Here is a 26,942-nt window from a genome sequence, read left to right as displayed (position 1 = left end):
GATCATCTACTTGGCATGTTTCCAGCACATAGCTCACCCTAGCATTCTTACAATTGGGGTGCACTGTGTGGCTGTACCGGAAGTGTTCCAGCTTATAATTTCAGTGTTTTGTACTTCCATAGCACTGCCACCAGCAGCGCAATGAAGCCAAATTTTGGAGCCACTGACTTTTATTTCCTGGTAATCAGTGTCATTTGATAAATTCACACTTAATTTCATCCTATGGACAAACTGGATATTACAGAGTGTCAACAAAAACCCATGAGTTGCATTATGAATATCACAGTTAGAGAAACATGGGACACACTAATCTGCATCTAAATGGAAAAGTAAATATTTGATAAAGGCTCATCCCTAAAACCATATCCTATTTTTACCATTCAAAGTCTGATCAACTTGCTGTGTATTTCCGACATTTCAGGGGCTAAATTGGATAGCCCCGGAAAATGGGCGCAGGATTGCAAAGCATGATTGATTGCAATGCAGGCAACATGCCAATTTTGTGTTGCGCCTAGCCAATGAACAATGGAGCCAGTGCTGCCTGGGCACAGAAATCTTTGCACTAAGCAAGCCATTTAGCCCCTTGAGCCTGAACATGGTTGCTTTGCGAACTGACTACATCCACCCGCCTTTGCCAAATATCCTTCAATACCTTTGGATTATGTATATCTATCAATATCTGATTTAACATTTACAGTTGAACTAGTCTAAGTTACCATTTGTGGGACAGATTTCCAAACTTCTACGACCCTTTGCATGTAGAATTCCTGGCTCTAATTTTTAGATTATGTCCCCGAGTCATAGACATCCCAACCAGCAGAAATAGTCTCTGCCTGTCCTATCTGTCCTTTGAAAACTGTCTCGAAAACTTTGATCAAATCACCCTTAGCCTTCTAAATTCCAGGGGATACAACCCTAGTTTGTTGTAGTCTTTTCTCGTAATTTAACCTTTAGTGTTCTAATCTAGAAAACCAGTTGATGAAGCATAGAACATGGAGGGGAGGCAATGGCGTAGTGGTATTGTCGCTGGAATAGTAATCCAGAGACCCAGGGAAGTGCTCTGGGGACCCAGTTTCAAATCAAAAATGGTGGAATTTGAATTCAAAAAAAAAGCTGGAACTAGAAGTCTGATGATGGCCATTGTTGATTGTTGTAAAAACCCACCTGGTCTTTTAGGGAAGGAAATCTGCTGTCCTTACCTGGTCTGGCCCACATGTGACTCCAAACCCATAGCAATGTGGTTGACTCTTAAATGCCCTCTGAAAGGGCAATTTGGGATGGGCAATAAATACTGGCCTAGCCAGTGATGAATGAATTAAAAAAAACAGTTACACATTACAAGCATACACTTCCTAACATTGTCACTCGACTCATAATCCAGAGACCTATGGTAATGCTAAGGGCACCAGTGTTCGAATCCCACCACGGCAGATGGTGAAATTTGAATTCAATAAAAACCTGGAATTAAAATGAAACCATGGTCAATTGTCATGAAAATCTATCTGGTTCACTAATGATCTTTAGGAAAGGAAATCTGTCCTTACCTGTTCTGGCCTACAGGTGACTCCAGACCCACAGCAATGTGGTTGACTCTTAAAGGCCCTGTGAAATGGCCTAGCAAGCCACTCAGTTGTATCAAACTGCTACAAAGTCTAAGACAGACCACTCAGCATTGACCTGGGCATCGGCCTTCACTGTTGCTGGGTCAAAATTCTGGAACTCCCTCCCTAACAGTACTGTTTGGACTGCAGCGGTTCAAGGAGGCAGCTCACCATCACCACCTCTAGGGCAATTGGGGATGGGCAATAAATGCTGGCCTCCCATGAATAAATCAAAACTACAGGTTTAGTCCCCATGTTTATAGGGGTTCAAGTGAATCTGCAGTTAATGCCGCCACCAAATACAATTGAACACAATTAATATAAAATTAATATTTATAGTTCAGGTTTCATGCTGATAAACCTATGCCTCACTCCCTCCAAGGCCAGTTTATTTTTCCTTATGTGTGATGCCCAGAACTACACTCAATATTCCAGGTATGGTCTAATCAGGGTGTTGTATAGCTGAAGCATGACTTCAACCCCCTTGTATTCTCGCCCTTGTGATATGAAAGCAAACATTCTAATAGCCTTTTGATTATTTGCAGTACCCATTCATGACATTTTAATGATCTATGTATTTGGACCCCCAAGTCTCTTTGGACCTCAAATGTTTCCACTTTTCACCATTTAGAAAGTACTTTGTCTAACCTGTTTAGATCCAAAGTGAATGAGCTCATATTTGCCTACATTGAAGTCTATTTGCCACAGTTTTTCCCATCACTCAGTCTATCAATATTTCTTAGTAATTTTATGCTTCTTGCGACCTACCTTTGCAATAGGCAAATTTGGATCAGTGGATTTCTATGTTATCATCTAAGTCATTAATAAATTTGATAAATAGTTGGGGCCCCAACATAGATCCTTGTGGGACGCTACTAGTCATACTAATTACAACTCCCTTTGTACTTGCATCGCCAACTCTCTTTTGTCATTTAATCTCTCCTGTCTTCCAATCTATCACAGACCCTCCCTTTTGTTTTTTTTCCCACCCTCACCTCTTTCACTTGTTTAAAACATTTCCAACTTTCTGATGAAAGGTCATCAACCTCAAATGTTACCTCTCTCTCTCTACAGAAGCTGCCTGACCCACTGAGTATTTCCAGCAATTTCTGCTTTTGTTTCAGGTTTCCAGCATCTGCAGTATTTTATTTTTAGGCTACCTGGTTTATAATTCCCTAGTTTTCTTTTTACTTGTCTTAAAAAGCAGAGTGACATGCACAATTTTCCAATCTGAAGGAATTGTTCCTGAATCAACAGAGCTTTGGAAGGCTATAGTCAGGGTATCTGTAATGTTCTCACCTGATCCCTTTTGACCCTGGGATGGAAACCATTGAGTTTTGATGATTTCTCACTCTTTAATACCAATGTTTTCTTCATTACTGTTATTTTGCTTAAGTTAATTTTGACAAGTCCCTGTCCCTAATTCAGTATTAGGTTCCATGGGATTTCCAGCTTGCTGACTCTACTCTAAATACTGGCGCAAAATAATTCTTCAACATATCTGCCATTTCTTTATTTTTATTGACAGTATGATCATTATCAATTGTTATGGAGCCCACATTGCTCCTCTTTTTCCTCATATAATTATAAAAAATTAGTGTTGGTTTTACTATCCCTTGCAAGTCTTTTCATGCTTCCTTTCAACAGCTGGTATTGTCTGTTTTGTTACTCTTTGCTGTTCTTTTTATCTATTCCATTTTTCAAGATTTTTGCTATTTTTTGCATTTTTTGTATGCTTTTTCTTTTGATTTGATTTTATCTCTTACCTCTTTAGTCGTCCATGATTGTTTTTTTGGCACGTAGAACTCTTGTCCCTTAGGCCTGTACCAGTTTCTGTAGCGTACTAACTCCTTTTTGCATACCTGCCAATAATCTTCTGTCATTTTACCCATTAACGGAATTGCCTAGTTTACTGTGGGCAATCTCTGTCCTATTGTACTGAAGTCAGCCATACCTAAATGTGTAATCTTAATAGCTGATTTAGTTTCTCATTTTCAAACTCGACATTGAATTTGAGCATGGGAACGGAGAGAGAGAGGTCCTGTATTGCAGGGGTTAAGGAGACTGTGCTGTGCTGTTTAGGTCAATGCCAGGAATCAAGCCTTGAGAACCTGGATATAATACCACAGAAGTTCAGTGAGTTCATAACAAGTAGTTAAGGTCAGTGAATACATCTTCAAATGCCATATTCCAGCAAATGCACCACTAGCCTCAGAGACTGCTCTAATCCACACACCTTCATCACTCACCTACTAACAACCTATATCAATCAGGACTCATACCTAACATTCAAATGTTTCACTTCACCCTCACATACTTAGCACTGCTACAAACCTCATCCATATCTCGCATTAACTGTCATTCAACCATGATAGCCACATCAGCCAAAAGTATTGCACAACACTCGCTGACCTACCTTCCCTGCTCTTGTAGAACAAGATGGCATGCAACCGGAGGCAACAAGAGCTCATCAGAGGGGGACAGGCATGTATTCCCCCCATTGTAAGGTGTTGGATAATGTTTGGTAGATCTTAATGAAGTCTTCATAGTCTTAAGTAGGTTAATTGTATGTATTTATTGACTACAAGAACTATGTACATACGTATAGTAAAGAGTTCAAGCTGTCTCCATGCTTGTGCACACTGGCTCTGTCCAACACTCGACTGACCCCTGTGTGTGGGTCATGTGTTCTCTTACATCACCATGTGGGCAGTACTGTATTCAGTCCCACGTTAACACTATGTGTGCCAGACCCTTATACTATACCTCCCCCCAAGTCTTTATCCAATGTATTTCAAGTTACTCTAGTTTAGCCCATGTATTTATATTGTTATTACGACTCCATCTTCCCCCTTCAAATCTCTGAGTTCATAGGTTCAGACAGTCAGGAGGCCTCATTGCCCTTCCATATCTCATTCACACTACTGTTGGAGGAGTGGTAGGCTCTGTCTCTGCAGGTAAACTCTGTTGATTCGGAGGTTGTGTTGGCATTTGCGTTTCTTTTCATCCTCTTTTTCTATTACTTAGTATTGAACCACTCTTTGTTGATTCGGCAGTTGTGCTTATAGCAAGTTGTTTGTTCCATCATGTTTCTTACAGGGTGGACAGATGTGCTTTTCTCCATGTCCTTTTTGCCTCCTTTTGTCATTTGGGTCCTCGCAATGTCCTATGTGACGGAAGATGGCTGTTCCTGTTATGAGGATGTGGTTTTTTTAGTAAGCTCACCTTTATGTTTGGCTGTGTGGCGTGCTGTCGGCAATGGACAGCTGCTACTTGGTTCCAGCATCATCTGTGGCACTGTCATGCTGGCCAGGATTTGCTCTGTGGCTGCAGAGTTGACCTGATCAACAGTCATCGGAACCAGAGGTTGAGGCTCTTCTGGTTGTTGGTTGCTCCCTTGTCTGTCCTCCACTGGTGGGGTCATGGTAACCAGCTGAGTGGTTGGCTGGTCTGACCAATGAGGGCTTTCTGGCACCGGTAATGAAAATGGACAAACCTGCTCTGCAAAGAGAGAAGACGGTTCAGAGCTGAAGTCCCAGTCAGGATACTCTTTCTTGTTTGAGCTCTCGGGAACTTGTATAATTTATGATAGTGATTGTCTCGACACCTTCTGTTTTGAGGAGATTCTCTCACAGGCATCTCTGCTCAAGAGTGAAAAAGACTGGTTGCAGATGACGTACATCAGCTCGAAGATTTTTTTGCTACCATACCTTAGTGGTTTCAGAATCGTGCCTATGACTGGAAGTTGGTTTCCTCCAGGCCCATAGAGCGGTGCGTCTGTTGTTCGAAGCTAGAGGTGCCTCAGCCACAGTTCTTTGCCTGGTGGGACCATAACACTGGCTTCCGTTTCCAATTTAAAGTTTGTAAGGTGGCCAATGTAAAAATTTAGGATCTTTGACCTCACCAAAGAAGCATGGCTGTGTATCCTTTTGGTGTGTAGTCTCAACCTCATGAATCATCTTTGGGTCTTCTGTGCATTTCGATGTTTTGGCCTTGCACAGTTTGCAGAAGTGTCCAATTCTGTTACATTGAAAGCATTGGGCTGAAATTGTAGGACATTGATGTCACCTGTGAGGGATGCTTTGCCCCACATCGCTGGCATGATCGCTGTACTGGTCAGTTAGGGTATTGCTTCCCTTGGCCTGGAGTGTCCTGTTTCTGTGCTGTTTAACTAACTGAACTGTCGGGTTTCCTTGTACCTCAGTTCACTTTCTCCTCTAAAATGGACCTGTGCTGCACACTGTGTTCAGACTTCCTAACAATCTGGATAGCTTTCTCAAGGATTAGATCTTCCTTTGCTTGCAGCATGTCTGAGAGTGTGTCGTCTGCTACTCCTACAACTATTCTATCCCTGATAAGTTCAGATTTTAGGTCTCCGTATTCACAGCCTTCAGCCATCCTGTACAGATCATTAATGAATGAGTTGAAAGGTTCTCCTGGCTGCTGGACATGTTTTTTAAATTTAGTCCTTTTGAGTATTTTGTTACTTCTTAGGTTAAAATAAACATTGAATGATTTTAATGATTTTAGCACTTCTTCAAATTTAGCAGATGATTTGTTGATTCCTTGTCTAACAATAATGTCGTCTGCTATTGGGCCGACCGTGTAAAGCAGTGTGTTAACTTGTTCAGCTTCTGTCTTTTTGTCCAGACCCAAAGCAATCATATATCTAAGAAATCTTTTTCTCCAAAGTCCCCAATTATGTGATTGATCTGGGCCTTTGATAAGCCCAAATTGATCTGGAAGAGTGGATTTCTGATCCATGGTTGAAAAGTTTTACAGCGTAGGTTCAGCTTTAAGAGGTTGCTGAAATTCAAGATGGTGTGCTGTTTGTTTGAAGAAAAAGGGTTCACCCGCGCCTGCCAACCCTGGTAGGCTCCCTATGTAATGGCGTTCGCGCTCAGCCTTGAAAAAATTTTAAACAATGTCATGTTCAAGTGCCGACTAGGGAATCAGGCTGGCCACGGTGCTTTTGGAAACGGGCTGCTTTTACTTCTAAAAGACTGAAAATGTTTTTAAAAGAACTTAATTTTATCAGCTCATCCCTACTAGGCCCTTTGACTCTGCAATCTGTCGGTATTCAAACTGGACTTCCACGAGACCTCTAGAGTCTTCAGCTGCACAGTGGAGATTTTTCTTCTGCTCTCTGCTTCCAACTCTGCTATGGAGCTTCTCTCAGGCAATTTCCCTCTGTGCCTTCTCTTCAGGTGCTTTCAGTCAGGTCAGAATGCTACTTCTTTAATTTTCCAGCATTTGAATTTCTGCTCCAGCTTCTCTGAGGTTCTTTTTTTTTTTGCAAGAATGTTGTAAGGTGCTGGATACCATTTTAATAGGTGTTAATGAAGTCTTTGTAGTCTTAGGTAGGTTAACTGTATATGTTTAAGTACAAGAACTATGTACATGTAGTAAAGGGTTCAAGCTAGGAACTGTCTCTATGCTTGCTTGTGCACATGGCACTGTCCACCGCTAAATTACCCCCTAGGCATGGGTCATGTGTTGTCTTATATCACTGTGTGGACAGTCCCACGTAAACCCTACATGTGCCACACCCTTATACTACATTCCCCAATCCCAATGGAGGAGACAGTGCTGGCCATTATTGGGATACCCATAGCTGGGGCCATGACCAGCAGCAGTGTTGAACCCAATGAAGATGATGGTATCCTTATACCTAATGTTCCTTCCCACACCCCACTTCTCCACATCCCACACACTCTTCTGATTTATAAACTGCAAATAGTGTAGGCATACATCACTTATTTTCCTCCTTCATCTCGTATCAGAAATTTAAATTTGTGCCTTTTCCCTTTCAGATACCCAAGAGGTCTAAACTGACCAGGCAGTGGTAGAACACTAAGCAGAGTGATGAAGAAGACACCATCACTTGCTTTCACACTTGTAACCACTAGCTCAGATGCTGACACTGCACATTTCTCAGAGGATAGATTAGAGGCAGAATCTGCATGTGGTGCACCACCAGGCATGAGCCACCTGTAGCCAGGGCAAGGATAGCGCCAGCTGGCTGGAGGGTGAAGTCATGCACTGGTTCCACTGCTATAGAGAAATCAGACTAGACTTTGATGAGGTGCTCTATGGAACAATGCTAATGGTAAGTGCAACAAAATACTTGGTGCATTCATGGGCCTGTCAGACTGCCTGCAGTTGATCTCAAGGAATATAGAGGAGTCCAGCATCAACTTGGCACGACGCTTTGCACGGAGCTTTGAACCCATCCTTTCCAGAACGGAGATGGTGGCCAATTCCATTAGCACAGCTGTGGACCCATCCTAATGCAGTGTCTGATGGCCGATGTTGATGCATCCATTATAGCACAAGTAGAAGCCATCTAAAGTCTGGGCTCTGCAGTGAACCTCAGACTGAATTCATCCAACGCCAGCTTGCTGCCACGTAAACTTGGACTGCTCTTGTGCAAGCTAGACTGTGCAAAAAAGTTTGCAGAGTGTCACAATCATCCAAACATCTGACCTTCAACACATTACCAGGATTGGTGAGGTGCCTGCTCAATGGGGTGGTTGCATGGAGCACAAAACTGCTGTTGTCGCTCAGGAAGACTGCATTTTGCTTCTTCCTACTGCTATTCCACCATTGCCCTTGCTGTTGCCTGTCAGTTAGCCAGCTCATATTGCTGGCATCAGTGCCGAGGTGGTGAAGTCTGAAGTTGTACATTCTACAGTCAGAACAGCTCAAGGTTATCCTGCAAGGCCACCTGCTGTCTCCTCCACTGAAACTTGGCAGCTTTCCTCCAACCATGCAACAGCCACTGGGACAGCACTTCATCGGTGCACTAAGCAAAGAAAAGGCACATAAAGGACAGGCACTTGGGAAATGTCCATTGATTAGTTGACTTTTGTATGCAAAATGGCATGATTTCATTTGTAAATTTAGTTTAGAATGTATATTTGTGTTTTTTTTATTTATTTAGCTTTTATTTTTGTTTTCTGGCTAAGTGGACACTGTGATGCTTAATGCCAGAGGGAACTTGTGGTATGTGACTGTTGATAAATGGCGGATTAAAGTTGTGATCTTAGAATCGGATGAGTTATTCATGGACACCCCAGACAGAAAAGGGCCTGCTTATGTTGCCTCCTCCCTCCTTCTTCCTCCTCTTGTTCCTGCAGGAACAAGAGGAGGAAGAAGTATACCAGCTGCCGTATAGCTGGTGGCAATGGCTGTTCCGTTATGATTGCAAGTTGTGCAACATGTAACATAATGATGAATTGTGATGCCCCCTCTGCTGAGTATTGCAGGGCTTCTCAGAGTAGTTGAGGCAGTGGAAGCAGTATTTCTCTGTGCCAGTGGTCTGCTGCATGACGTTTTATGGGGTAGTGTAGCTATCATTGTATACATGCTGCGCATGTATGCACAGGTTACACACTGCACCATTATCAATGTGGTCAGTGGATAGCTCTGGCCCCTTCCTCCCTCTTTCAGCAGCTTGTCCTTTTCTCTGTGATCTGTTCATTCTCCAAGTCATATTCGAGGGGGTAATGCCTACTAGTCTGCGAGCAACTAGTTTGCAGAAGCCTTGAAATTAGCAGCAAAAGTCTTTTATCACCTGCTATACCACTCTCTATAGGCTTTTCTAATTTGAAACAACTATAGAGAGCCCTTACAGAATCAGAACAATAGCCAGAAGAAATCAACCAACAATGAACCTGAAAGTTGATGATCCCTTTAAATAATGCTGGTTGAGGGGTCCTTCTGCTGAATGTGTGTTTAGCTGTGCAAGGTTATGTTGACTGAAGCTTTGAGCTCAAAATGGACACTGCTGGCATCAAAGATGTTATGATCGGCATACTCCTGGCAGCCATTCACTGTGTACTCGCCAAAGTGGGATCCAGCATGATTCACTCCAAAAGTGTGCATATGTGCTATAGAGGGCAATTTGAAGTTCCAAGGACACTTGTTGTCCCTAAAAAAAAGAGTAACAAGTCCAATTTCTCACTCTAAGTATTTAGAGACTTGGGTGTTGTCAACTTCCTGTCTTCACCACCATTTTAGTGTCTTTCAACTACTAAAAAATTCTCCAAAGAGCCATTTTCAAAGAATATGTTCCCCTGCATATTAATGTTATATATAGACTCAAAGCATGCCTCCAGTCTTTCATTTCAGTGAGAAAAGTGAGGTAGGGAAACAAAGAGAGAGAAGAAATATTTAAAGAAAATCGGTGATGTATCATCAAAACTGCAATTTGCATACCTGAAAATTGCTGCAGTTGTTTTAGGCTAATTTGTGCATGTTAATTTGTGGAAGTATTGACATTAGACTGCCAGCAGTGTAAATTTCCTTATTTATATGCAGCGTTAAACATATTTTTATGAAAGCCACATTTGCTGAGTGTATTGTATTTCTCCTTTATCTAGTCATGTAAAATACAGTTCAAGAAATGAGGTCACGCTTTGATGTAATCTCATAATGTAATTTATTAAAAAACTTTGCGGTGGGTAAGAATCTCCACAGCTGTTTTCCATGACAATCTGATGTTCAAGTGGGTACTCATAAACAAGAGCATTTTATTGTTAGTCTCTGAATTATGGTGCAACATGGGGCTGTTATATTTGACCTAACAATTGGCTGACAATTAATGAACACATTTAAGTGACTTCCCATGATCAGCCACTCTTTTCTCATGTTTACCTTTTTGGTTTGATTTGGCCACTCACCTATTGCTACTGATAATAACTTCTGTCTTGTTGACAGGTATATGTGTTCTACCCAGGGAAGAACTTCTGCAGGCTAGCAAGAAGTGAGTAGAATCATTTTTGTTAACGACTTAATTTCAGAACTTAAATTGCAAGATTTAAAATCCCTTTCTTCAGTTATCAACAGTATTGTCTCAAATATCCCCAAAATGGGTACTGGCGACCTTATTTTGTGGGATTTATAATCTGGGATCTTTTGTAAACATAGCAAACTATGCAATGTTTATAAATCTTAAGGTAGAAGACTGGATAGTTTTGATGTTAGTGTTACAATCCTAGGTGATAATATTGGACAAGTCAGATCCCAGAGTGAAATCTGCCTTGATAGATCCTAACTTTTTTTTTTAGAAACATGGAGGAAAGTTACTGAACAAATTCACAGGAGTCTGCTGATGAGCTTTTAACACACAGAATAAAATCACAAAATTGTTACAATGTAGAAGGAGGCCATTCAGCCCATTGTGTCTGCACCGGCTCGCTGATCATTTTAACTTAGTGCCAAGCTCCTGCCTTTTCCCTGTAATCCTGCACATTGTTTCTATTTAAATGATCATCCAATGCCCTCTTGAATGCCTCAATTGAACTTGCCTCCACCACATTTCCAGGCAGTCCATTGCAAACCCTAACTGCTCACTGTGTGAAAAGTTTTTTTTTCTCAAAAAATAATTATTAAACAAGAAAAATGAACTATATTACACCAGACAAAAAGGTTGGAAAGACCTCAATACAAACACAAGACACTTCAAATTCACACTCTTCCTTTACCCTAGCGATATCTTCACAGACATTTAATTCAGTGAAGAGTTACCACTAGCTCGACAAAAAGGCTTCTTGCTTGGGACTGGCACAGTTGCAAATGGTTTTCTTCCGAAGGATTCCTGAGCATTCACTTGATGCTTCTCACCCAACTTGTATCTCTCCCCAAGACATCCAAAAACTGCACTCTAAACTCACTGGTTCTTCAACTGCAGAGCAAACAAATGAATTCCCTAAACTCAGTCTTCCAGCAGCACCTCTGCTAAACTAATCACTTTACTGAGTTCTATAACTAGACCATAAGTAGGAGCAGAAGTAGGCTATTCAGCCCATTGAGTTTGCTCCGCCATTCCATGACATCATGGCTGATCTGATAATCCTTAACTTCACTTTCCTGCCTGTGTGGTCTAACTAGTGCCTTGTATAGTTTTAGCAAGACTTCTCTATTTTAATACTCCATTCCCTTTGAAAGAAAGGCCATCATTCCATTTGCCTTCCCTATTACCTGCTGAACTTGTTTGTTAGCTTTTTGGGATTCATGCACAAGGGCTCTCAAATCTCTCTGTGCTGTAGCTTTCTGCAGACTTTCTCCATTTAAATAATATTTAGCTCTTCTCCTTCCTGCCAAAGTGCATAACCTCACATTTTCCCACATTATATTCCATCTGCCAAGTTTTTGCCCACTCACAACCTGTCTATATCCCTCTGAAGACTCTTTGTGTCATCCTCACCATTTGCCTTCCCACCTATTTTTGTGTCATCCACAAACTTGGCGATAGTACATTCACTTCCCTCACTCCAAGTCATTAATATATATTGGAAATAATTGAGGCCCCAGCACTGATCCCTGTGGCACTCCACTAGTTACAGGTTGCCATGTCGAAAATGCCTCCTTATCCCAACTCTCTGTCTTCTATTAGTTAGCCAATCCTCTATCCATACTAGTATTCTACCCGTAACCATGGGCTCTTATATTATTAAGCAGCCTTATATGTGGTACCTTATCAAACACCTTTTGGAAGTCCAAATATATTACATCTACTGGTTCCCCTTTATCTATCCCGTTTGTTACCTCCTCAAAGAATTCAAATAAATTTGTCAGGCATGATTTCCCCTTCATGAAGCCATGCTGACTCTGCTTGATTATATTATGCATTTCTAAATGCTCTGCTATTACACCCTTTATAATAGACTCTAATATTTTCCCAATGACGGATGTTAAGCTAACTGGCCTGTAGTTACCTCTTTTTTTTTTGTCTCCCTCCCTTTTTGAATAAGGGTGTTACATTGGCAGTTTTCCAATCTTCTGGGACTCTTCTGGAATCTAAGGATTCTTGGAATATTACTACCAGTGCATCCACTATTTGTGTAGCTACTCCCTTTAATATCCTAGGATGCAACCCATCACGTCCAGGGGACTGAACAGCCTTTAGCCCCATTAGTTTCCCTAGTACTTTTTCTCTAGTGATATATATTGAAATTATTTCCTCCCCCTCCTCCCCTTTTTGCCCCTTGATTATTTAGTATTTTTGGAATGCTGTTCATGTCTTCTACCGTGAAGACTGATGCAAAATATTTATTCAACTCCTCTGCCATTTCCTGGTTCCCCATTATTATTTCCCCAGCTTCATTCTCACTCTGGCTCCTCTCTTCCTTTTTATACATTTAAAGAAGCTCTTAATGTCCATTTTTATATTACTTGCTAGTTTCCCCTCAAAGTTTATTTTCTCCCGCTATCTTTTTTTTTTGGTGATCTCTATTGTTGGTTTTTAAAACTTTCCCAATCCTCTAATCTTTGCCACATTGTATGTTTTTTCTTTCAATTTGATATTATCCTTAACTTCCTTGGTTAACCATGTTTGGTTTATCCCCTTCCTAGAATCCTTCCTCCTCACTGGGATGTATCTTTGTTATGAGTCTTGAAAACTATTTTCTTAAATGTCTGCCATTGTTCATCAACCATCTTTTCTGCTAAACTCCTTTTCCAGCCAACTCTGCCCTCATTCCTTTGTAATTACCCTTACTTAAGTTTAGCACAATGATTTCTGACCTAAGCTTCTCACTCTCAAGCTGAATGCTAAATTTAACCATGTTACCGTCACTGTTTCCTAGAGGATCTTTTACTCTGAGATCATTTATTAAACTTGCCTCATTACGCATTACCAGATCCAGAATAGCCTGATCCCTTGTTGAATCCACAACATATTGTTCCAGGAAACTGCCCCAAATACACTATATGAATTCTTGCTAGTGGGTACCTCTGCCAATTTGATTTTCCCAATCTACATGAAGATTAAAGTCACCCATGATTAATGTACTGCCTTTTTTACATGGCCTCATTATCTTCTGATTTATTCCCTGTCCTACAGTGTTGTTAGGGGGCCTATAGACTACTCCCACCAGTGCCTTCTTCCCCTTGTTATTTCTTACCTCCACCCATATGGATTCTACATCTTCCAAGAACATTTCTTGCTATCATACTTATTCCATCTTGTATTAACAAAGCTACCCCACCACCTTTTCCTTCCTGCCTGTCCTTTCGAAAGGTCACATACCCCTGGATATTTAGTTCCCAGCTTTGATCTCTTTGTAACCATGTCTCCGTAATGGCTATAAAATCTTACCCATTAACCTCTATTTGTGCCATTAATTCATTTATTTTGTTCCGAATACAATGTGCATTCAAGTAAAGAGCCATTAATTTTGGGCAGAATTTTGCTGCCGGCAAGCAGGGGGCGGGGCCAGCTTGCCGACATGTAAAATGAGGCGGGATGACGTCGGGGGTTCCCCCGACATCATCCCGCCCCATTTAAATTTTCAGGAAGGCGAGGGCACAGCAAAATCAGCTGTGCACCCACTGACCTGTCAATGGCCAATTGAAGCCATTGACAGGATCATTTAAACAATTAAAGGACCTGCCCGTCCAACCTTAAGGTTGGCGGGCAGGCCAGGAGCCCCGGCCGGCAATAGAAAAAACATGAAACTTCATCCACGGGCGGGATGAAGTTTCGTGCAGGGTTTTAAACAATTTAATAAAGTTTTACTGTAATTTATGAACATGTCCCATCTCATGTGGCATTGTCACATGAGGGGGACATGTTAAGGATTTTTAAAAATTTCTATTTTTAATCTTTTTAAAAGTGTCAGTGATCTCCCTGAGGCTGCACTTAGCCTCAGGGAGATGTGCGCTTGCACGAAAGAGCGCACTCTCACTTTTGGGGAATATCCCCCCCTCCCGCACAGGAAGCGCATAGCACTTCCTGCCGGATGTCACGCTGGGCGGGCCTTCATTGGCCCACCCGCCCGACAGGCAGAAAATTCTGCCCTTTGCCTTTTTAACATTTTTTCCCCCTTGGACCCTATTTGCTGCTGTTTTTTACGTTTGTACACTCTATCTCTTCCTGTCACATTCTGCATATCATTACCTAAATAGCTGCCCTGCAATGCTGCTATATCCTTTTGCTTTGTAAGTCTATGTATCCCTCTCCAAAACCCTCCCCCAATACACTTAGTTTAAAGCCCTCTCTACAGCCCTAGTTATTCGATTCACCAGGACACTGGTCCCAGCACAGTTCAAGTGAAGCCCGTCCCACTGGAACATCTCCCTTCTACCCCAGTACTGGTGCCAGTGCCCCATGAACTGAAACCCATTCCTCCCACACCAATCTTTGAGCTATGCATTTAACCCTTTCATTTTATTTACCCTATGCCAGTTTGCCTGTGGCTCAGGTACTAATCCCGAGATTATTACCTTGGAGATTCTGCTTTTTAATTTAGCTCCTCACAAATGCGAGGTAAGAAAAAACGTTTTCACATAGCGAGTAGTTAGGGTTTGGAATGTACTGGCAGGAAATGTGGTGGAGATAGGTTTAATTGATGCATTCAAGAGGGCATTGGATGATTACCTAAATAGAAACAATGTGCAGGGTTACAAGGAAAAGGCAGGAGCTTGGCACTAAGTTAAAATGCTCAGAGCCGGAGCAGACGTGATAGGCCAAATGGCCTCCTTCTACACCATAACAATTCTGTGATTCTACCTGTTCAAATTCTTTGAGCAGAACCCCCTTTCTAGTCCTATCAATGTCGTTGGTACCAGCATGGGTGATGACAACTGGAATCCTCCCCTCCCACTCCAAGTTCCTCTTCTGCCCTGAGGGGATGTCCTTAACCCTGGCACCAGGCAGGCAGCACAACCTTCAGGACTCACGCTCATGGCTGCAGAGAATAGTATCTATCCCCCTAATTATACTGCCCCCTCCCGATATTACGTTCCTATTTCCTCCCCCACATGAATGGCTCCCTATGGTGCCATGGCCAGTTCACTTATCCTCCCTGCAGCCCCCACTCTCATCCACACAACTTGCAAGAACCTTATAATTGTTGGACTGTTGCAGGGGTCGAAGCTCCTCGAATGCTACCCCCTGGGTCCCCATACCTGCTTCACCTGCAGTCACACCCTCCTGTCCCTGATCACAGACTAAATTTGAATTACCTAATCTGAGGGGTGTGACCATCTCCTGAAGCAAAGCTTCCAGGTAACTTTCCCCCTCCCTGATGTGGCGCAATGTCTGCAGCTCAGACTCCAGCTCCTTAACTCGGATCCAAAGTTCCTCGTGCTGCAAACACTTACTACAGATGTGTTTCCTCTGGATCAACTTGGTGTCCAGCAGCTCCCACGTGCTGCAGCAGCAACACATCACCCATCCTGCCATCGCTATCATATTCAATTTAATTTATTAATTACTCTAGTATCCCTGCTCTTTACATTTGAAGAATCCCCTGCTCTTTACACTTTATTGTAATTTTTTTTACACACCAGTATCAATCTTATACTTAACAAGCTATTTTTAAGAAAAAGAGAAAAAAAAGACAAGAGATCTAAACACAAACTGAAGACCTTATTTTTACTTTAAAGACTAAAAATGAACACCAATCCTACTCACCAATCAGCTGCTTTCCCTGCACTCGCGTCTCTCTCCAAATTCTTTAATGGTCTCCCGTCTCTCTCTCCACACTCTTTAATGGACTCTCATTTCTCTCTCTCCGCGCTCCTTAATGGAATCTTGTCTCTCTCTCCACGCTCTCTAATGGTCTCGTCTCTCTCTCCACGTTCTTTAATGGACTCTCGTCTCTCTCCGCGCCCTTTACTGGTCTCCCGTCTCTCCGCGTTTTTTAATGGACTCTCGTCTCTCTCCGCGCTCATTAATGGTCTCGTCTCTCTCTCCGTGCTCTGTAATAGACTCTCGTGTGTCTCTCTCTCTCTCAGCTCTTTAATGGAGTCTTGTTTCTCTCTCTCCACCCTTTAATGCTGTCTTGTCTGTTTCCCCGTGTTCTTTAATGGAGTCTCGTCTCTCTGCACTCTTTACTGGTCTGTCCTCTCTCTCCCTGCATTCTTTAATGGTCTCTCGACTCTCTCTCTGCACTCTTTAATGGACTCTCTTCTCCCTCTCTCCACGCTCTTTAATGGAATCTTGTCTGTCTCTCCACGCTCTCTAATGGTCTCGTCTCTCTCTCCGCACTCTTTAATGGACTCTCATCTCTCTCTGCGCTCTTTAATGGACTCTGACTATTCATGTCAACTACTGTTCCCAATAGCCTTATAGTCTTTCCTATCAAAGAGCTTACAATTCCTATCTTCTCTCTGACACACACTGAACTCTCTCTTTTTTCTGTCTTTATCTGTGTCTGTGCCACTTGACCACTATCACTGGACAACAGTAAACCTTTCCACTTTGTGTTTTGTTTCCAAATTAACTGAAATTTCAACCCCTTTTAACCTATCTTTTTAACTTCAGGGATTGCAAAGCCTCATTAAATATGTATATATACAAACAAACCCAAAAGACCTAAAACCTTTTAGCCACAAGTCTATCCAGGCACCAAGGTTCATAAACAAAACCTCAATGAAACTGAAACCATTTTTACCTTTTTCAGCACAAATATATATATATATATATATAATATATATATATATAAATTCAACTTAAAATTATACATTGTTCATAACATTGGAAAATGCAATATAAAACAAAATAAAACATTTTCTCCTTGTCAAAGACTTTGGCTAGGTCTCACTCAGATAACCATGTCCAGCTTTGTTTACCTTGCATTGTGGTTGATGTAGATGCCTTGGAAAACGTTCAGAGGAGAGCCACAAAAATGATACCCAGCTTAAAACACCACAGCTACCCAGATAAGCTTAAAAAGATAGATCTGCTTGCTCTAAATGTCCTGGGACAATTTGATAAGAGATATTTAAGATCATTATGGAACTAGACTATATTCATATTCACAGATTATTTCAATCTGATAGGTTAGTTAGGGGGGTGGTGGGACAGGGGCCATGCGTACAAGTTACCTAAGGGTGGAACTATCTTAGGTGTTGAGAGGTTGCTCTTTAACAAGAGGATAGTACACCTATGGAGCAAGTTGCTGGTTTGTGTTGATTCACACTTTCAAAAGAGAGCTGAACCAATTCCTACCTATGGCAAAGAAAAGGTAAGTGGAATGATAAAAAGTCGAGGAGATCACATTGCTTAGGATTTATATTATTTATCGTTTCAATCATCTAAACAGTTCAGAACTTTGCCCAATATTTTCCTCCTAAATTGGCTCTATGTCTCCTTAATCTGATTTTTTTTTCTCTCTCTCAGGAGATTACATAGCTGGCACCAGGTTGGGGTTTGTGAATCATGACTGTGTGATCAGTTGAATGGATCAGCTGTTTTTTTTTTACTACCATTTTATGTTTATAATAGAAGCTGGCTGTGTTGTCCCCATGGGGCTGTTTGAATCACTCCTTGTCACTGGTGGGGATTTTTCTTGCAGCTTTTTTTTTATCTAAACCACTACATCCTGAACAATCTCTACTATTTCTCTGTCTGGGATAGGGATATGTCTGTTCATGATTTTTGCTTTCCTATTTGTTGCACTCCTGCAGATTTCAAGCTACAATGCACAAACTGCCTGGTTACATATTTAACACTTTAGGATTGTCTAAACTAATTATGTACTAAGATAAAAGCAAAATACTGCAGATGCTGGAAATCTGAAATAAAAACAGAAAATGCTGTAAAAGCTCAGCAGGTCTGACAGCATCTGTGGAGAGAGAAACAGAGTTAACATTTTGAATCCATATGACTCTTCTTCATACAGACTCGAAACATTAACTCTGTTTCTCTCCCCACAGATGCTGTCAGACCTGCTGAGTTTTTCCAGCAATTTCTGTTTTTATTTTAAACTAATTATGTGTTTGATATGAGAATTATTTTTTTAATTTATAGGAGGAAGGATGAAATGTGCTACATCCATGTCATTATGAAGTGCTGTATAAATACTGTGGCTACAAGGGCAGGTCAGAGGCTGGGGATTCTGCGGGAAGTAACTCACCTCCTGACACCCCAAAGCCTTTGCACCATCTACAAGGCACAAATCAGGAGTGTGATGGAACACTCTCCACTTGCCTGAATGAGTGCAGCTCCAACAACATTCAAGAAGCTCAACGCCATCCAGGACAATGCAGCCTGCTTGATTGACACGTCTTCCACCTACTTAAACATTCACTCCCTCCACCACTGGCACACAGTGGCAGCAGTGTATACCATCTACACTGCAGCAACTCACTAAGATTCCTTCGACAACACTTTCCAAGCTCGCTACCTCTACCACCTAGAAGGACAAAGGCAGCAGATGATGGGAATGCCACCACCTCAAGTTCCCTTCCAAGCCACATACCATGCTGACTTGGAACTATATCATCATTCCTTCACTGTCGCTGGTTTAAAATCCTGGAACTCCCTTCCTAATAGCACTATGAGGCTGTACCTACACCGTATGGACTGCAGCAATTCAAGAAGGTGGCTCACCACCACCTTCTCAAGGTCAATTAGGGATGGGCAATAAATGCTGGTCTAGCTAGCGATGCCTGCACCCCATGAACGATTAAATTTTAAAAAATACTGTTGTATAACTAGCTGTCAGAGGTGCATTTTCAATTTTGATAGTGGTGTTATTCCTTCCTACTCATGGAGAAGCCCTACTTCTGCACTGGCACTTCCACCTCTCCATTTTGGTAGAGTATATTGGTACTGATTTTGGAAACATTGAGCTCCTGCTGCCAAACTGGAACTTGGCTTCCACTCACCCCAATGCGCGGTCTCTCCCATTGCTGTCACTATTGTGTGTCTGCTGCCTGCCATCTGCTTCCCTAAACCTCCTGCTTTCTTTCCCGCTCCCTGTCATCTGCTTCCTGCTCCTCCCCACTTCACCACTTCTTGCTCTCTTCCGCTTCCTGCTATCCATTTTTCCACGTCCTGCTTCCACCTGCTCCTAACTGTCTGCTCCGCCATTCCTTCAGCTTCCCGCTGTCTCCCACTACCACTTTCTGCTGTTCAAGTGGGACAAAGTGGCATGGGGAGGTGGACAGTGCAGGCGATGGACAACCAGGGCAAAGGAAGCAGTGAAGAGAGCTGGGTGAAGCAGAAGGGAACAGGCAGGAGAGAATGGAAGGTGGTGAAACAGATGGCAGGAAGCGGTGAAGAGACCAGTGGGAAGTGGGAGAGAGCAAGAACAGTGTTGTGTGTTCTTTTTTGTCTCTGGTGTGTGTCATCTTTGATGCAGGCAGCTGCCTGGGATGTCACTGTTAATGTGCAGTGAGTGCACCCCTTTGCCGTTGTGGCATCAGAAAACACAGCCTTTCTTAAAGTCTCTTCAGAATATTCAGATGTTGAATTTAAGGAAGGATGTTACCCTCCCATAAGCCTGGAAATTTGCAGTCATGGCTCTATATTGAAATAAGTAAGGGTTTATAAAATGCTTGCGTGGTTTAAGAATTGAACACTCTCAGTCTGTATATAAGATATTTTGGAGCTTGACCTTCGTTCATTTACAGGGGTGCAAAATGGTGGAAGATCAATCTTTCTGGTCCAACTGTGATCAACTTATCTTTTCCAGTTATTGGAAAGAAAGAATTGTATTCTGACAGGGAATGTAATCCGCACAGCCTGGAGCTCCTTTAGTGACATATTAACATACTTCAGTTTTTTTTTAAAAATCACAAGCTAGGAAGGTGTGTTGTTTTACTGTGGTTCACACACAGTATGTGATTTGATTATGCACACAATAGAATTTGACTTTAGAACAAAGTTTTGTCCCAGAACATGACGTGTTTAAGGGTTCATTTGCATCTCAAGCTCCATTACAAATGTGCTTAATCCCAAATTGGAGAATGCAGTGAATCAGGAACTGTAATGAAGCTTATAGTATTCAAGGTTAAGTTTATGACAGTATGAATTCTTTACTCTGTGCTAATTTGTTCTGTTTTCAAGTGAGAGTGCAATGTGACTATTATCACATTAAGGTGAAGCATGGCCTATCCTGTCAGAGCTCAATATCAGTCATAGAATCTCCTCAATGTAAGAGAGTGGATTGAGCAGCACCATTTTATTTTTTATTTATTCTTTCACAGGGTGTGGGCATTGCTGACTAGACCAGCATTCATTGCCCATCTCTAATTGCCTTTGAGAAAGTGGTGCTGAGTCGCCTTCTTTTGTGAGTCTTTGGAACTCTCTTCCTGGAAAGGTGATGGAAGCAGAACCTTTGAATGTTTTTAAGGCAGGGGTGGATAGATTCTTGGTAAGCAAGGGGGTGATAGGTTATTGGCAGTAGGTGGGATGCAGATTTCAGGTTACTATCAGATCAGCCATGACCTTATTAAATGGTGGAGCAGGCTCAAGGGGCTGAATGGCCTACTCCTGCTCCTTGTATGTATGTTCTTGAACTGCTGCAGTCCATGTTGTGTCGGTACACCCATAGTGCTGTTAGGAAGGGAGTTCCAGGATTTTGACGCAGTGACAGTGAAGGAATGGTGATATAGTTCCAAGTCAGGATGGTGTGTGGCTTGGAGGGGAACTTGCAGATGGTAGTGTTCCCTTGCATCTGCTGCCCTTGTCCTTCTAGGTGGTGAAGGTTGCCAGTTTGGAAGGTGTTGTCAAAGGAGCTTTGGTGAATTGCTGTAGTGCATCTTGTAGATGGATAAACACACTGTTGTCACTGTGCATCGGTAGTGGAGGGAGTGAATGTTTAGGGTGCTGGAAGGGGTGCCAATCAACCTGCTGCTTTGTCCTGGATGGTTTCGAGCTTCTTGAGTGTTGGAGCTGCATTCATCCAGGTAAAGTGGAGAGTGTTTCATTTAATAGTTTGATATCTGCATGATAGTTCTCAAAGCAAATATTGAAGCAAATAGATGAAAATTTTCATTGCAGTATTGCCATCAACTCCCAGTCTTACATTACTGATGCATTACTAAAGATGACTTTGCTGCCTGTCACAAGTTCAGTAGTAACAGGCACCCAGTTCTTCTGGGTCTCCTGATCAGCCTCCAGTTCCATTGGTAAACATACACTCATAGCTGCAGAGGGAATTCCTTAGATGTCATTACTTTGGCTATTCACTCAATAATTCATCAAAATGGCGACGGTCATTTGCAGATGATTTCTGATTATGCATCAAGGCTGGCTCACTTCAGTGTGAGAGGACAGTACTTGTAGGTTGATCTCCCTGGACACCCTGCCTCCTATAATGTAAGGGCACTATAACTTGGTTCTTGATAGTACAAACACATACCATCAAGTATATTGTATTTAGTGAGCTAGTTTTTTTAATTCTTTCATGGGATGTGAGCATTGCTGACAAGGCCATCATTTGTTGCCCACACCTAATTGCCTTCGAGAATGGTCTGCTGTTAATCCCTTAACCGTTGACAATTCTGTGTTTCTGTGCTAATGTCTTGAAGGCTTATGGCCAAAATGACCTGTCTTTCTGTTTCAGATAGTGGCTAACCTACTCTTCATTTTCAGTATCTTGTGTGTTTAGCTAGCTAAATTGAACCTTTACCTTTATTCTAGTTAAAGGTCTCGATTGGGGTCTTTTAAAACACACACTTTCTCTCAAACTGCCAACATGATTGACCAGTAACAAGGTATTGTGTAATCTGTGGTTGGTGCCAGGTCTGGTCAGCCCCAGATCAATACAGTATATTTCACCCTTAGTCAGTACTAGAGCCATGCAATGTTTTCCAATTCTGAACAAATCAGACTGACCTTTGAGGTGTAGCTTCTTTCTTTATTCATGAATGGCAAGCTCCATGAGATCTATATATCTTTTAGCAGTTCAGACCAGATGTAATACATTTGTGACTTTATCACTGTTGTTATGGTACTTCAGTTCATCTCTCACATTGCTGCAAGATGTCCTGTTGGTTTCTGTAGGTATTGAAAACCTTTCTTAGGCTTAAAGTTTAAATATTCCCATTGCCCCTGTAGTGTTTCTCACATCCAAAGATGCCAACTCCATTCTGAAGCGGTTTCCAAGAGCAAATGGTTTTCTAGAAGAGATCCGGCAAGGGAGCATTGAGCGGGAATGTATGGAGGAGATCTGTGTGTATGAAGAGGCAAAGGAGGTGTTTGAGGACAATGAGAAAACGGTGAGTGTATTCTTCAGATTTCACACCTTGCTCGAAGTGAGTAACATTTAATTAGTACTTCATGTATATGTCATTATTGTGAACATACACAACTGGCTGCTTCTTGCCTGATTAAATGTGAATCTTGAACTTTTGGCAGGTTTTTTTTATTCATTAATGGGATGTGGGCATTGCTGGCGAGGCCACCATTTATTGCCCATCCCTAATTGCCCTTGAAGGTGGCGGTGAGCTGCCTCCTTGAATTGCTGCAGTCCAGATTCCACACTGATACCAGGTATTGTTCTTGGTACTGCTGTGGATACACTGATTTGGATAGAAATGCACCACCAAAAGTGTACTGTTCAGTAATGTCAGAAATTTGATATCCAGCTATTGCCGAGTAAGCTGAATTAATCCAGATAGGCATTGATAGGGACACTACAAGTCACCTCAGAACCTTTTGATTAGGGATTGAAAAAGTCAGTCAGGGTTCACACTACCAATTACTATAAAGATATGCAGCTGAGAAATTCTGATGTGTGAATGTCAATTGAAGGCAGGGTTGCCTCTGATGTTCTCTATTGTTCACTAGTCTGCTGCTGCTAATTGTCGAGGTTTACAAATGAAAAATGACTAGAGGCACCATTGTGAGCATACGCCAGTATAAGTTGATACCTTAGGAACGATAAGAAGAAAGCTGACAAGACAAATAGAAATTTAAGATCAGCATTTGTTGCCTGGTTTCTCCTGACACCTGTATCTGTTTCTATTTTCAAACATTGTTAATCTACATTGATATATAATTCAATCTATTCTCAAGCATTATTTTTAGTAATTCTCAAAGGAATTTGAGTTTAGGAAAAAATAAGTTTTTGCTATATCAGCTTTGTGCTTTAGAAGCAATTTTTAGTAGTTCTGGTTTTTAAGAGGTATTGCAGTTGTTGGAAAGTCAGCAGGCTAATTTTGCAATGAGGCTTATTAGCTTGACTGCAATGGCATCGCCTCTTTGCAAACTGCCACCTGGATGAGTTAGGGCTTGAGGTGCTGATATTTGTTGCAGTAAAATGCTGTTTGGTAACATTTTTGACTGTTTAATCTGACAGTAAATACCAAGTGTGAACAAGATTTCTAAAGATGTATTCAAGTTGAACTTTGCATACTGCTGGGTTGCTTTGCATATTGCCTTTGCATCTCTGAAAATTCTAGTTGAATCTGGCACAGATTGATGAAATAAAAGCTGCCCCCCAATCGCTTGTTGTAAAGATTCAATAAAATGAGTTCCTAATATGCAAGAGGCTACAGCCCACAATTTGGCACAAACTGCAGTCTTGCTCAGAAGCTTGATTATAAAATGAAAATGGCGCTATTATACATTGAGGGGGCAAGGAAAATTTTCTCAGTTTGTACAAAGGCATATTGTGGGGGCAAAGTTGAAGGAGTTTCATCCAGCACATAATCTGTGCTCTATCTACCTGGAAATGCTTGATTGGCAAATTTAAATATAGAAACAGGAGTAGGTAATTCAGCCCCTCAAGCCTGTTATGTCATTTGGTGAGATCATGACTAATCTGTACATTAACTCCCTCCACCTGCCTTGGCTCCATTATCCTTAAATACACTTGGCTAGCAAAAATATATCAATCTCAGATTTTAGAATATTAATTGAGCTAGTATCCATTGCATTTTGTGGGAGAAAGTTTCACATTTCTACTATCCTTTGCAGAAAAATATATTCATAATTTCTCTCCTGAATGGTCTGGCTCTGATTTTTAGGTTTGTTCCCCTCGTTCTAGACTCCTACCAGTGAAAAAGGTATCTACCCTCACAATCTCTTTGAAAATCAAGTCACTTCTTAACCTTCTATATTACAGGAATACAGGCCTAGTTTATGCAATTTCTCATGATAATTTAACACTTGGAATCCTGGTAGCATTCTGGTGAATCTGCATTGCGTTCCGTCCAAGCTTAATGCACCTTTTCTACCACGGCCTCCAACCTTGTACAGCCAAACATTGTTTCCAAAACTATCATTGATCTCATATCCTTTAGAGATCTTCCATCCATGTCCTCCAACCTCAAAGTCCCCTCAAAACATGAACAGCCTGCTTTTGCCTGCTTCTCAAGATCCTGGTAGGCTACACTGGTAGACCCATTGATTCAACCTCTTCTTGCTCCACAAAACTGATTTCTTCCTATCTTGACTCTGTTTTTTCTCCCCTTGTACAGTCTCTTCCCACCTTTCTGTGCTGCTCTTCCAATGCCCTCTTCTACATTAACAATTTTCAGTTTTCTAACAATAACTATCTCCTTTTCACCATGGTCATCCAATCCCCCTACGCATCCCACCCCCCCCAGTAAGCTGTCCTGAGGTTTTCTGCTTCTTTCTTGAACAGAGGCCCAACTAGTCCCAATCTACCACCAAATTCTTCTGCCTGGAACAACTTTTTCTCACATTGAACAACTTCTCCTTGACTCCACTCATTTCCTCCAAACAAAGGTTTTGCTTTGGGAACCCATTTAGCCCCAGCTATGCCTGTCTTTACATGGGATATGCGGACCATGCTTTGTTCCCGTTTTATTCGGGTCCCCTCTCTCACTACTTTTTCCAGTACATTGATGAGTGTATTGGTGTTGTTTCCTGCTCTTGCTTCAAACGGGAACATTTCATCAATTTTATTTCCAATTTCCAGTCTTCCCTCACCTTCGTACAGTCCATCACCGATCCTTCATTTCCTTTCCTCAATTTCTCTGGTATAGTTTATCGACTAACATCCATTATCAGTTCACTGACTCCCAAAACTATCGTGACTAGCTTCCTTGTACCCAATTTCCTATAAGCACTCTTTCATTCTCCCAGTTTCTTTCTTGCATCTGTTCTCACCATGCTACCTTCCATCCTAGTGCTTCCAAATGAGAATTCCACCATTTCCCCCACCCACGATGGTTGAGAGGGCCCTCAACTACTCCATTCCATTCCTTGCACTTCTACTGTCGTCCTTTCCTCTCCCTCCTAGAACCATAATATGGTTCCCCTTGTCCTCATCTTTCACTCCACCAGCCTTCACGTTCAAAATACCATCATCTGCCATTTCCGCTATCTCCAGCGTGATGCCACCATCAAACGCATCTTCCCCACCCCTTTCAGCATTCGAAGAAATCATTCCCTCTGTGACATCCTGTCCACTGTTCAGTCACTCCAACATCCTCTCTCCTTCCCATGAAGTGCAAGAGATGCAACACCTGCCCCTTTACCTCCTCCCTTCCCACCATCCTAGGGCATAAGTAAAACAGCAATTTACATGCACTTCTTTCAATTTAGTACAATGTATTCGCTGCTCATGATGCAGTCCCTATCTGGGGAGATCAGACACAGATTCAGTGGCCATTTTGTAGAAAACCTCCATTCAGCCTGCAAGCACGACCATGAACCCGGTTACCTGAAATAAAAGCAAAATACTGCAGATGCTGGAAATCTGAAATAAAGACAGAAAATGCTGGCAAAGCTCAACAGGTTGGCAGCATCTATGGAGAGTGAAACCGAGTTGAAGAAGAGTCATACAGACTTGAAACCTTAATTCTGTTTCTCTCTCCACAGATGCTGCCAGACCTGCTGAGTTTTTTCAGCATTTTCTGTTTTTATTGAGCCCAGGCTATCTGTCCTTATAATTCTCTGCCTAACTTCCTCTTTGTTTTGGCCTGTTACACTGTATTCAGTGTTCCTGATGTGGTCTAACAAAAGCTTTGTAAAGCTGTAGCAAAATTTTCTCCCCTTTCTATTCCAGCTGTCTATTTTTGGATTATTGTTTGCACCTGACTGTTACATTTTAGCGATCCCTGCATATGAACCCCTAAATCACTTAGGAGCTCCACTGTTCCTAGCTTTTAACTTTCATATAATATTCAGATTAATCTTTTTTTGGTTCAACGTGGATGACCTCAAATTTACCTTAGTTGAAATCCACCTGCCACTTCACCCATTAACTTAATCTATCAATGTCTCTTTGTAATGTTATGCTCTTGTCTACATTACTTATTACACCACCAATCTTTGTGTCATCAGCAAACTTGGATATAGGCTCTCTGTTGTGTTATCTAGGTCATTAAATAGTGAATAGTTGACACCCAGCACAGATGTTTATCAGATGCCACTAGTAACTTGCTTCCAATTTGAGTACCTACCCATTATCTCCACTCTCTCTTCCACCACCTAACCAGCCTCCTAATGAAGTAAATATTTTGCCTTCAATTTCATGAGCTTTAATTTTCACTAATAATCTCTACTGTGGAACCTTTACTGAATGCCTTCAGGACATCTATATTAAGGGGAGACGATGGCGTAGTGTTATTGTCTGGGTTAATAATCCAGAGACCCAGGATAAAGCTCTGGGGACAAGGGTTCGA

At 41.8% G+C, this 26,942-nt stretch overlaps 1 protein-coding gene across 1 annotated transcript in view; it reads left to right on the top strand.

Moving 5' to 3' along the window:
- Nucleotides 1-26,942, top strand: part of prrg3 (proline rich and Gla domain 3) — a 79,998-nt gene that overhangs the window by 43,403 nt on the left and 9,653 nt on the right. Inside the window, exons 2-3 of the mRNA XM_078547198.1 lie at nucleotides 10,323-10,368; nucleotides 22,402-22,562. Of these exons, the coding sequence (XP_078403324.1) occupies nucleotide 10,368; nucleotides 22,402-22,562 (162 nt within the window). The 5' untranslated portion in view covers nucleotides 10,323-10,367. The remainder of the gene's footprint in view (nucleotides 1-10,322; nucleotides 10,369-22,401; nucleotides 22,563-26,942) is intronic.

The sequence above is a fragment of the Cetorhinus maximus genome, chromosome 8 (genome assembly GCF_964194155.1).
Source record: "Cetorhinus maximus chromosome 8, sCetMax3.hap1.1, whole genome shotgun sequence".
Taxonomy (NCBI): Eukaryota; Metazoa; Chordata; class Chondrichthyes; order Lamniformes; family Cetorhinidae; genus Cetorhinus; species Cetorhinus maximus.
Note: the sequence above shows the minus strand (reverse complement) of the source record. Positions and strands in the feature narration are given on the sequence as shown.